We start from the raw sequence: 12,137 nt of genomic DNA, 5'->3' as shown, positions 1-12,137 counted from the left end.
TCCTTTTAAATTCATTTGCCCATACCAGGTTTTAAGAGTCAGTAGGCTGTAGAACTCTAAACACCATGTGGTACAAGGTACAGCAAGGAGGGATGACAACAAACAAAGCCCTGCCCCTCTGCTGGGAGATTCTCTGTGTGAGGAGACCGAGGGCTCCACCTCCAATGTCTCACGAATTTTTTTCCAAACAAATGCACAGAGCTTGCAAGTAAAATGCACACATGTCTTTTATGTTTCAGCTCTTAATTCATCTGAGGATAGACGAGATTATCAGTGTCATGCATAAGTGTTGCACAGCAGCTAGAAGCATTCAATCCCTCCTTGCTGATAACCACGCTTACAGATTCCCAAACAAACCTCAAACTCTGCCAGAACTGGCACAGGCTGTGTTTCAGCTGGTGTGCCCCGCAGCTGCACTACAGCTGTCTCCTCCTGCACCTCTAACTGTGACGTTGTGTTTATAAGCTTGAGGGGCAAGATCAGTTCCCCCTGCCCATGCTTTTGATCCCATTGCTGAGAGAGGTGCCTCTTCTAAGGAAGTCTCACCCACAGGGGAGTGTGCCAGGGAGCGTGTTCACTTGGAAGCAAATAGAAAACCCTTTTTCCCTCCCTCACGCTCCTCTCAAATAGTATGGTCATTATGGTGATCACATTATAGAAAACAATATGAAGAAATGCTTGGAATACTTTCAATTAACACTCCACCAAGGACCTGAAAATAGATCCAGCTGTAATCCACTCACCCCACCCTTTCTAATCCCCAAATCATCGCATTCCACCAGATTGTAGTTTTAAAAGTTCCCCTAACATCCGAGGAAAGTATATTTAAATACAGATTTGCTACTCAAAAGGTAAAAAGAACACGTTCTCCTTTGAAAGTACAGTACAAACAGTATCTTGCACAGTTTGCTCTCTCTGTAGTGTCTCAGGGACACATTATTCCCTGTGTTTTTGTGGCCTTTAGTCCAAATAACATCATTTTCTTGTGTTTCCCATCTGCAGCATGATGGCCGATAGCCAATGACAATGTTTTGCATTGAAATGGCAAGGATATGGTCTAATTGCCTCCCTAACAAAGACCTTGATTACATCTACATTCCAGGATTTCTGAAGGCGATTTTTTCATCAGCCTGTGTCTGGCTGATTACCTCTTCAGTGCTAACCTTTCACTCACTTGTATCCCACACATCAACAGAACATCTTTAATCCCAAACGAGGATTGGGGAAGGTAATGATGTCTCCAAAGGCACCATCCAGCAATTTCTATACAGCACAGTGTTTATCAGAGTAACAAGATGTTTCTATGAGAAAATGTGGTAAGTGATGTGGACTTCTCATGAAGCACAGCCAGTTTAATAACCCAGCCTAACACCTCTCCCCAAATCTCTGCCATTTCTAGAACTGCCCAGCCGTATGTTTGCTGCCTAATTAAACAGTTGATGGGGTTTCTGGGTGAAACAGCAGCAAGGCCACATGCTGTGTCAATTCACATTGCAGAGATAAAGTTGCCCCCCAAATGAACCTAGCTAAAACAGCCAAGGGGAAGTCAAAATTTACTAGCTAGGGTATCAAGATGGACAAAGATACCCTTGCAGAAGACTCAGTGGATTTGCCTCTCCTCCCTGCTCCTCTCCGCGTGGGAAGGACCAGGGTAGAGGGTACACTATCCCAGGTTTAGCTGTACATCACAAATTGCCAAATCCTGCTCAGTTGAAGGCAACTGCTGCGGCACCCAGGGTCCAGATGCAGCCTTTATGTGATTTCAGTGCTCCCTGTGGAGGCACAAGGGCTGAGGCAGGCTCTTGTCATTCCAGCTTACTTCTCCTGCCCGGGAAGATGTCAAGCAGGGCAGAGACAGGCAATGCTGGCAGCTCTGTAGCAGCCAGAGGATGAATACCCCATGCAGGTGTTTCCCACCACCCCTGGAGTTACAGGCAGAGTGAGGTGTGACAAAGCCTTACAACACTCGCAGCACAAGTGACTGATGGGAGAAGAGTGTGAGTGTCGTCTTCTAAAATCAGACGGGTTTTCACTGGGCACTAGATCAGGCTGATTGCTTTAAATAATGCTGTTTATATACCAGTATCAGCCTACTGATAGTTCCAGATTAAGTGCCTGCACAAGCCAGGGAAATGGCACACGCGCTCGTTTGTCGGTGTGAAAGTTCAAGGCACAGGCATTGTAACTCAGCCCAGATGTTAATTCAATGATTATCTGCTCCATATGAAAAGAAGAAAAAAAAAATTATAGTATGGCAGAAAAATGCCCTTGAGTCTACACAATTCATATTCCCCCTAAACTCTCCTGGAGACCCCAAGGATTGCTTTACAGACACCGGTATCCCAAAGCTCTCCATTTCTGTGCTGATTTGTACCACCTGCCTTATTGTTTTTGCCTTCAACACTATCAGTTCTGTTGCACTTTTCCTGTTTGGGAAAGACTCCAGCTCTCATGACATTTTAAAGTGACCTTTGTATAGAGTGAAAATGCCAAATGCTAGGCATATCTGCACTTAGTTAGGACTGTAAAAACCCAAAAGTTATGATTATTTTTACTCCCAAATCTCTGGAAAAATAAATGCAATTAAAAGCTCCGTAAAGAGGAGAGAGAGGGGTTATGGCACAGAAAAGGAGAAGACAGTAAATAAATAAGTGAGGACTAGGTGAGCAGGCTTTGATTTTTCTTTTGTTACTGTTTCCAGATGTGAAAAAACCCACAGTTTGTACCAAGGTGAGTGTTTATTTCCTTTTCTCAAGGAAATAAAAAGCTGAAAACTGATATTTTATTGGAGAGGAAGATTTTCCACTTAACCTTGGAGAAACATTTACAGTTTGCAACAGGAAAAGCAGAGGAAATACAAAGCTTATTTGCAGCAGCTCAGGGGCAGGAGACCAGCTCTACCTGAAAAGCTCTGCACAACTTCCACCTTCCCATAGCTGGGCTGGGGTGAGAAGCTCCAGCAGCCTCACCAGGATTGTGTAGTACTGCAAGGGGAGGGAATGAAGAAGCTACAGAGCAAAGAAAATCTGGATTTGTAAGTCAGTTTCAGGCCATGGCAGATTGTGAGCTGTAAGGAATGTGTTTTCAGGTCGCTGTGGAGAGTCAGGAGAATATACTGGAAACTGATGAACAAGAATAGTTCATGCTCTATGGCTGTTCTTATGGAAGCCTGGTGGATGATCTTCACTTAAAATGTGATTATCATCTGATTGTAAAAGATGATACAAGGGATATCACACTGCCTCCATTCCTTGTCATGGAGGACTTGGAGCCACTTGGAAACTGACACTCACAGAGGTGACTTTTAATGGTAAGGCCTAAGATGGGGAATTTGTCCCCCTGTCTGGATTAGAGACCAGGATAAATTCTGCCTTTAAACTGCTGTCCATAAATCTCACAGCTTCCTCTCAAAACTCATATTTTCTGGGATTCATCCAGTTTGCCTTCTGGCAGCTGCCTCCAGTTAATCTGCATCTACATAAAAATGCACTCAAAGCTGGAGCTTTTCCAGTGATAAGTAGAGAAGAAAGGTGACATTTACATTTTCTGTTCACATATGAAATCTGTCTTTTAACTATCTGCTTGTCCACACCAGTTTAGATACTGACCTTCAGGATCTCTCTTAGCCTTGAGAATCCGTGTTCTCATCCGTAAAACCAAGTAGGCAAAGGTTCACATCAGCACTGCAGCTCCTAATGAGCCAAAATAAACACGTGTGCCTCTCACAGTTGTCTTAACCCCACGGAGGAGGCAGGAAGAGCCCTGCATGACAGCATGGAGTCAATGACAAGGGATGAAATGACATGAATGTTGTGGGGATACTGAACACCAGCTAGCAGAAACAAAAATTCCTAAGGTGCTACGGAGATTCTGCAATAAAATAAATTTCTTTAAGTTGAGGTTTGGTTCATCTGTTTTTTCCTTAGTTAAAAGCAAAAGTTCAGTGGTAGGAACAAACTAGTTGGCTACTCAGCTGGACCTGGTAGCAAACACTACCCAAAGAAATCTCCCTTCTGTGTTTAACATTAAGCATGTACCTATATGTTAACGCTAGAAGTAGACTGGGTTGCTGAGCACTTTCCAGAGTTAAGCCCTCTAGCCTTAAGGATTCTGGAGTTCTTTCACACCTGCTCCACACTCTGTTTCACAAGTCAAGAGCTCTTTTGGCATAGAATCAGAATCTGATATTTTGTTCTTCCAGTAGTTGTTATCTTCAAAATAAATGCCAGGATATAAAAAACGGTACCCAGAAAAGTATAGACATTTTGGGATGAGAATGAAACAATGATGTGGCAAAACCATAAGGCTGAAAAAACAAATCGTGCTAAAAGTGAAAAAAAATCTGGTGGAAACGATGATTTTCCCTATAGAAACTATTCAGCAGTAAAGTCTTTTATGGGAAAGGAATATTGAATCCATGAGGTGATAATTTTTACACATATCACAGAAGGAGTGTTAACCCTCTCTCAGAGGTGGGTCGTTTGCTTCACTGTTTTACTCAGAAATAGTCTGACCACTTATACTGACAGGAACAGCAAAAGAGGCGGTGCCATCCAAGAAAGAAAACGTAAATCATTCATGTGGAGACAAGCACTGGTTTATGTGTTGAGAAGCTTTTATTGGACCACCACAATACTTTGGATTAGTTACACTATGACTCTGAAATGTCAAATTATAGTGTAGCAACTTCCCAGTAAAAGGAAGTAAGAAAATAAAGAAGCACAGTGCATGCGGCTTTGGTCACTGAACTAAGATGAGTTTTAAGAGACAGTCCCAGGCCGGTGCAGAGGGGGAATTTCTTCACACTCTTTCATAGATTCTAGTGCAGACAACTCCTTTCATGGCACATTCCTAAGGCACAAAGGAAAAGATTGATATAAACTTTTTGCTGACAGCTGGTGTGTCTGATGCAGTAAACTCTGAAGCCAGTGAAAATCCAGATGTTGTGTTTTACATATTTACATAATTTTTAGAGCGAACATCAAAGCTGTTTGTATATTATTGCAAATGGACTGATTTCTGTTTTATCATCTTTTTAACATGTCAGTAGTGGTTTCTGTTTTAACATCTATTTTAACATGTCACAACAGTGGCACATGACAAACAGATTGCAAAATTAGGCTCAGCTTCCAGAAACATATTTACCTGTCTCAACAGAAATACCAGCCCTGCCTGGTTTACCATACCATGGCCCACAAAAACTTCCAGTTTTGCAGGGTTTATTTTTGTGGAAGCAGAAGTAGACTGGATAGTTCAGAGGTCAGGCTTCTGGCCTAAAAACCTTTTCACTTAAGAGTCACAAAATATTTCTCCTTACCCTCTCACCCCAGTGTCCTTCAGTAGCTCCTGGTGACTCACAGCCACAGGATGCATGTGATAGAGGCAAGGCAACATTAAAAAAATCCCTCATCAGTCTGCAAAAGACAAGGTGTCCTCCACACACCCGTTTGAGGCAAGGGGCAGGACGCCAATGGGAGAGGGACCCCACCTCTCTGCTTCTTGAAGATGGTTTATTAATTAGAAAAAATGACACAGAAATGCAGCCATGAGGAGATGCAAAAGCAAATCTCCCTTCCAAACGTATGAGAGCTTAAAACAAAATCCCATCAGGACAAGCTAGAGCATAAAGGTGTAATGCTGCTGACTTCAAACAAGTCACCAAAATTAGTTTGGCTCCACTCTTCAAAACCTTCAATGAACAAAGTACTTTCATGCAAAAGTGAAATCTTAATTTTAGTAGACACTCATACAACTAGGGTCCCAAGAAAGTGTTATCACGCCCACTTGGCCACCCCATGGCTTTCACATGGCTTCCAGAGGGAGGCAGCTGGAATAGGAAATGAGGGAAAGCCAGCACTCCCCTGCCCCCAGAGGGACACGGTCCTCTCATGGCAGTGGGCATTTCAGAAGAGCTGCCAGGACCCACGAGTCCCCACAGCAGGTCATCCCACAGACACTGAGGTGTAGGCACAGAGGTGCTGGGTGAAACCCAATACACCTTGAGAACCTCCTTAGCATGCTTGGCATCCTCACGGGGGGAAAAAGCGAACAGAAGTGTGTGACCTGGTGGGCTTCAGTGGAAATAGATCTGTGAAAAGGTGTAAAATCAGTCTTCTAAGGTGTACAGGCTTTATTCCAAAGACAGGAAAAAGGAAAGAGCCATTCCAGGGACAGCAGTACCCAACTTGTAAACTTTTCTTTGCATTTCAAAGGCTTCTGCTATTCAAAAGCCTCACTTCTTTTAGGAATAATAATCTTGAGAGCAGTAAGTACGATGTTAATTTATGGCAGCTCTGCCAATATAGTCACTCAAAATACAATTTTCTGTATGGAACAGTATTGATTTCCTTACAGGTTGTTTCCTAAGCTTACTTCTCTTTTTCCCCCTCTTAATTTATCTCATAAACCAGAGAGAAAGCCAAAAGGCAATTCAGCTTTTGACAGTCTATTTCGACAGAATTGATGGTCTATTTAGACAGAAGCAAACTGAAGGCTGCATCCTTCAGACCTTTATCACAAGGGGTATGAACTTACCACCACCATTTTCCCATCAACCAGTCTTCTCTTTATCGTGGTCTCTTTGCCATTCCACTTCTGCACTTGCACCAATGCCCCTTTCTCCAAGGTCACGACACTCTGGAAAGGCAAAGAGAAGAGTTTCAACTCCAATCTAAGCTTTGAAGATTAGAGTAGCAATTAACTTTAGGTTCAGCAAGACCTATGTCTTTAATAACATTAGTTTCAGCAGGATACTATTTCTTTTTTTATCTCTGTCTTTGAATAGTTTGTAAAACTCATAGTGCACTGAGAGGGTAGGAGATGCCCAGACCACTCCGAGATCATCAACCCCCTTACCTTGACTTTCCGATCATCTGCTGTTGTTTCATCAAACTGCTGGCCCAGTTTGAAAGAGATGGCTGTATTTTTGAAAGTGCTTTCAGTTCTGACTGTTACTATGTCTCCTTTCATACTGATGATCACATCAGGCTTTGCCAGGCCACCTAGTTTCCGGGTAGCTAAGCCCACTCCTAGAAATCAGAAACAAAACCATCACTACATTCTAGCAAGCAAGAACATCAGCATCCTTCCATAAGTCTTCAGAGGATGAATAAGGAACAGCTTCTTCTTGAATACTTCAATGCATGATGCACATGAGATGCTAGTTCTTTGAATGTGAAAGTACTGTGTTCAGAGGCTGAGGCAGTCCCAGTTCATAGAGTGCACCTTCAGCAAGAAATAAGGTATACCCGAGTCCATACCTGTGTACATTTAGCTAAGAAGAAACATAGATGGTTATAAATCTGCATTGTGTAGAGGTAGAATATGTTAAAAAAACCAGAGGGAAGGTCTATTTCCCATCAAATCTTATAAAAATCCTTTAAAAAGATAAAAACCCCTTGCAAATCTGAGAATCTGCACCTGTGTCAACCACCTGCATGGAAGAAAGTGGATACTGACTGCTGAACTGCCAGTGTGCTGGTGCTTGGTCATTAAAACATGCACTGGAGACTGGGCGACTCCTAGGCTGCCGCTAACATTCCGTAGGGATCCTTACATCTGAACCTCAGTAAAACCCACAAGTTTGAAATACAAGAATAGCAGTTGAGGTATCAGAGTGAAGAGCTGTGGAGAGCTGCAGGGGAAAATCGTATATCAAAAGCCTTTTATATTGCCCAGTACTTTCAGTTCAGTTCATTGTCTACAAGTTATGAGGTCTGAGGCAAATCAGAATGCAGGACACTGACAATATATCACTATTTTATAGAAGCAGAAAGGGGATAGATATAGTCATTGCCTTTGTTAATGCTCTGCTATATTCAGATTAAAAGATCCATATGAAGGGATAGAAACTCATCTGTAAAGTATTACACCATTTGCAGCAATTATTCTATAGTTAAACAATTCTGTTCAGATCTCCAGAAAAATATCTGTAGCTGAACTTTCATCCCACATTCACTCGGGTTAATTAATTAACTGCAGTTCTTTTGTTACTCAGCTTAACGTTTCAAATACAGGGAATCAGTGTCTCAGTGAATTACTCATACAGCAAGAGAAATGCTGTAGCTGACTGTGCACTTGCTATGTAAGAATGAAGCCAGAACTAAAATGAGAAACAATGCCTGGTTTTATTACAGTCCTGGCATTCTTTAGTAACAGATAGATTCATTCATAAGTCTTAGATCTCTGAAACCAAAGTGTCATGAGACATCAGCTCCATTATATATTGTAAATTATCTCAAGTCATGGGTTTAATGGTGCAATCCAGATAATCATTAAAAAAAATTGCTGCATCTCCAGAGATTCTTCTCATTACCAAAAACCAAATTAGATCAGGTCAGTTCAGTCAGACAGAAGTAAATTTATTGTAGTAATTCAGCACCTGCCTTTCTGCTTTTCCATTTTAGATGCTAAAGGAAAAGAATAAAGTTATGCTAGAAAAGTAATTAAAGTGCTTCTGTGGCCAGGCAGAAGGTGAGGCAGAAGCACGAGATGAAGAAGTAACATCACCAAAGAAAACTTAAAAACCCAAAACATTTCTCACCCAATTCTTTCATATAGTCATCAAAATTTTCACTGGAGACAAGTTTCCAGGTTCCCACAAATCGGTTGCACATGGTGTTGGCTTTGCAAGGCGGTGGTCCTGCAGAGAGAGGCAGTGGCCACAGCAGCTTTTGCTGGGAGTCAGAGAGGTCGTGTGCTTGTCTCGGACCTTGGTGGCCTCCTTTTAAAGATGTGCAGTCGCTGTGGCAGTCCGGAAAGACCAATAGGAGAGGCAGTGCCAGGGCAAGACAATGCACACCCTGTCCGAGACGGCCGTGCCAGTACCAAGGCTCCGGGTGACGCCTGCCTCAGCTCCTCCTGAATAGATCAGGACACAGAGGGACACGTGAGGATGAGGACGTGAGGTTACCGCAGCAGTCGCAGGAGCAGTCAGGGGATGCTGCGGTGGGCTCTGAGCCACATGGAACCACCGAGCAGAAGAGCACTGTGTCCATGTGAAACCCAGCTCTGACTGTCTTCCCAGTACCACTCTGCTATCACCATTGCCACTGCTGTCACCAGTGTGCTACTCAGGTAAATCAAAGCCACGTGGATTGGGAAGGGAGTGAAATATCAAGAAGCTGCTGTATGTAGTGTGGGGGTTTCTTTACTTTCATGATGCATCAAAAAAAGCACCTGTGTGTCTTATCATTTAAAGGCAGAACTGAATGATTCTGCCCTGTTTTTGCATCAGAACAGTGATCCCAAGCTGTGAGTACGTTGCTGCATGTACCCCAGGCAGTACTGCAAGGAGAATTTGGACATTAGAAAAAAAATTTTTTTACTGAAAGAGTTGTCAGGGACTGGAACAGGCTGCCCAGGGAGGTGGTTGAGTCACCTTCCCTGGATGTGTTCAAATAAAGGGTAGATGGTGTACTTAAGGATATAGTTTAGCTTAGGATGGGAATGGTTGGACTTGATGATCTTCAAAGGTCTTTTCCAACCTTGTGATTCTGTGAGAAGAAACAGCCAAACTTCACTGCTGCACTTTTTCCACAACAGGGCATGCTCAGAAGATCACTGCATCGTTGGAGGTCAGCTCTTGTTCCAGGCATGTAGGTGGCAAGAGCAGAGATTGAGTCAAGTTGCTGCTCACTTGGTAAGCGGTTTTACTGAGTTGGAAGGAGAGCAGATAACTGTTCTCCTTTTTCTGCACCTGGACAGTTGGTCTGTCACAGGGGTAAGGCCAGATTTGAGCCAGTGCAGTCATATGAGGCCTTGTATTCAAACGTTTCCCTGCTCCCATGAAGGACAGTTGTTTCTGTGCCATTTGAAATGGCACACTCAGGTCAACTCTTTCCACCTCCAGATGAGATGACACAAAAATCTGGTGGGTTTTGTTGTTTGGGTTGTTTTTTTTTTCAGTGGCACTACTGCATGGATCAGAATGTGTCTGTGCACCTCACTTGTTGTGACCTGAACTTTCACACAGTGACAGAATAATGGAATGACTGAGGTTGGAAGGGACTTCCCGAGGTTATCTGGTCCAACCACCTGTTCAAGCAGGGCCACCTAGTTCCAGTTTCCCAGGACCCTGTCCAAATCACTTTTGAATGTCTTCAAAGATGGAGACTCCGCAGTTTCCTTGGGTCCATGTCTCCCTTGTACTGGGGAGCCCAGAACTGGACACAGCTCTCCAGGTGTGGTCCCACCAGTCCTGATTAGAGGGGAAGGATCATCTCCTTCCACCTTCAGCACTCTTCCTAATGCAATCCAGGGTACTGTTACCTTTCTTTTTTCCAAGGGAACATTAGTGCCACATGTTCAATCTGTGTGTGCACCAGGACCCCACAGCCTCTTCTGCAAAGCTGAATTTGAAAGTTTGAAAACTTTATTTTAAGAAGTACATTTAGAACCTTTGCCTTGTAGTTAGTAAAACCCAGTCACAAAGAACAAATCCATAAACCGAATGTATATTTGACAGGCAGGAATTTAAAGCATTTGTAATTCAAAACACCTCAACCTATCTGAAGCAATTTAGTGTAAGACCCATTAAGTAATTCTGTCCTTCCCCTACTTGAACTATGTTCCTAGAGAAATCTAATGCTTGGCAAATGAAAGGATTAGATGTCTTCTTTCCTCCATGAACAAACAATAGTTGCCTCTTTGTCTTCTTTGCATGATTACTTTCTGGGTTATGACCACATAAAGGGACATCTCAGATCAGGATGGGTTAGACACTGGGGTGGTAGGTGGTGGGGCTAGATTGTTTGTCTTCAGGGTAGAAAGAGTGAGATGGAGCTGATGCTGGGCCAAGGAGGATGAGGTCTGGGGCTCACCTTAAAAGCTGTCATTTACAAAAAGGACAACATGCTGAAGCAGGAAAATACAACCAGGACAGGGAAAATATTGTAGTTTTGTATTATACTGTGGTTGTGGGGAAATAACAGGGTCTGAAGGCACAAATTTTGGTAGTACATGCAACATTTCTTTTTCCCATCAGTCATAACATCAACCAAGAGTAGGTTGAGCTGAACTTCCCATTACTGCCCAGGTCTAATAACAGTGCAGTGTAAGGAGGGGATGTCTGGAGTGATTGAAAAGGAGAACAAAGTAAAAACCTCTTTCTCCTCCATAGTAGGAAGCAGATGCTGTGTCTGTAATATGTAAATAAATGTCAGTCTTTGAAGGTGTTGTCCAAACAATGCTCTTCTGAAGCAGAGGCATTATGTCACATTTTCTGTAAAGAACAGCTAACTCTTTTAACCAATCTCTGGAAATGAGAAAGCTCCTCCTAAATGAAACTATCCATTATTTCTCAAGGAATAATGCAAAAGTATTCTACCGGTGTCTCTCAGGCATTCTTTGTTCTTTCATTTAATTGTTTTATTCACATAAAGGCACTTTAACAAGACAAGGCTGGTGCCTTTGGGAAATAAAAGATGATTGGAAGGTTGTAAAATCAGGGTCAAAGAAATTCAAGAAGAGCGAATTAGTCAGAATAGAACAGCTATACTGCAGTACCAGTAACCTTAAGAACAAAAGTGACAGAGAATTATTTATACAGACAAAACCTCAGTCTTAAGCAATCTCAAACAATGTTGACATTGCTACTCTCTATGTCTTTGTCTCTAAGAAAAATCAGCACTTTCATTTAAAGGACTTACAGTGCAGAAAAAAGAAGAGCAGGGAATTACATTTTCAGTAGAGATAATATCTGTGGAAACCAATCTTTTCTTCAATTTTAAAGGGGAAGGAAAAAAAGTGGCAAGGACGTCATAAAAGTCCCTTTTTTTTCTTGTGGTTGGAGTAAAACAGGATATGAAATCAATATACTACAACCTGATAAAAATAGAGAGCTAAAAATGTAAAGAGACTATTTAAAGAAATAGTAGACAGTAAGTTTATGTCAGTTTCTTTAATGGAAATATGGGCAAATTTAGTGCCAAAGAGTCTAAAGTCTAAATTAAATTCCTAGGAGGGTAATGAAGGACACAAAAATGCAAGTGGAGAACAGAAGCCAAATGCCTGTCTTGCTGTGAGGACATCAAGGATGTTTTTACACTGACTCTATGGAGCTGAGGGATGGACTCCAAACACAATGCCAGCAGTCTGCCTGTTCCCCATGGCTGCATTGGAGGGTGCAAAGAGCCTTT

At 42.5% G+C, this 12,137-nt stretch overlaps 1 protein-coding gene across 1 annotated transcript; it reads right to left on the bottom strand.

Moving 5' to 3' along the window:
* Positions 1-4,800: 4,800 nt before the first annotated feature.
* Positions 4,801-8,615, bottom strand: LOC311205490 (myelin P2 protein; the record flags this gene model as incomplete). Its single annotated transcript, XM_084279926.1, has 4 exons — positions 4,801-4,851; positions 6,535-6,636; positions 6,856-7,028; positions 8,543-8,615. 4 exons carry the CDS (start codon positions 8,613-8,615, stop codon positions 4,801-4,803), a joined length of 399 nt encoding a protein of 132 aa, XP_084136052.1.
* Between the last annotated feature and the right edge of the window lie 3,522 nt (positions 8,616-12,137).

The sequence above is a fragment of the Gallinula chloropus genome, assembly GCF_964237585.1.
Source record: "Gallinula chloropus genome assembly, chromosome: 2".
Classification (NCBI taxonomy): Eukaryota; Metazoa; Chordata; class Aves; order Gruiformes; family Rallidae; genus Gallinula; species Gallinula chloropus.
This window is presented reverse-complemented; position numbering and strand designations above follow the sequence as displayed.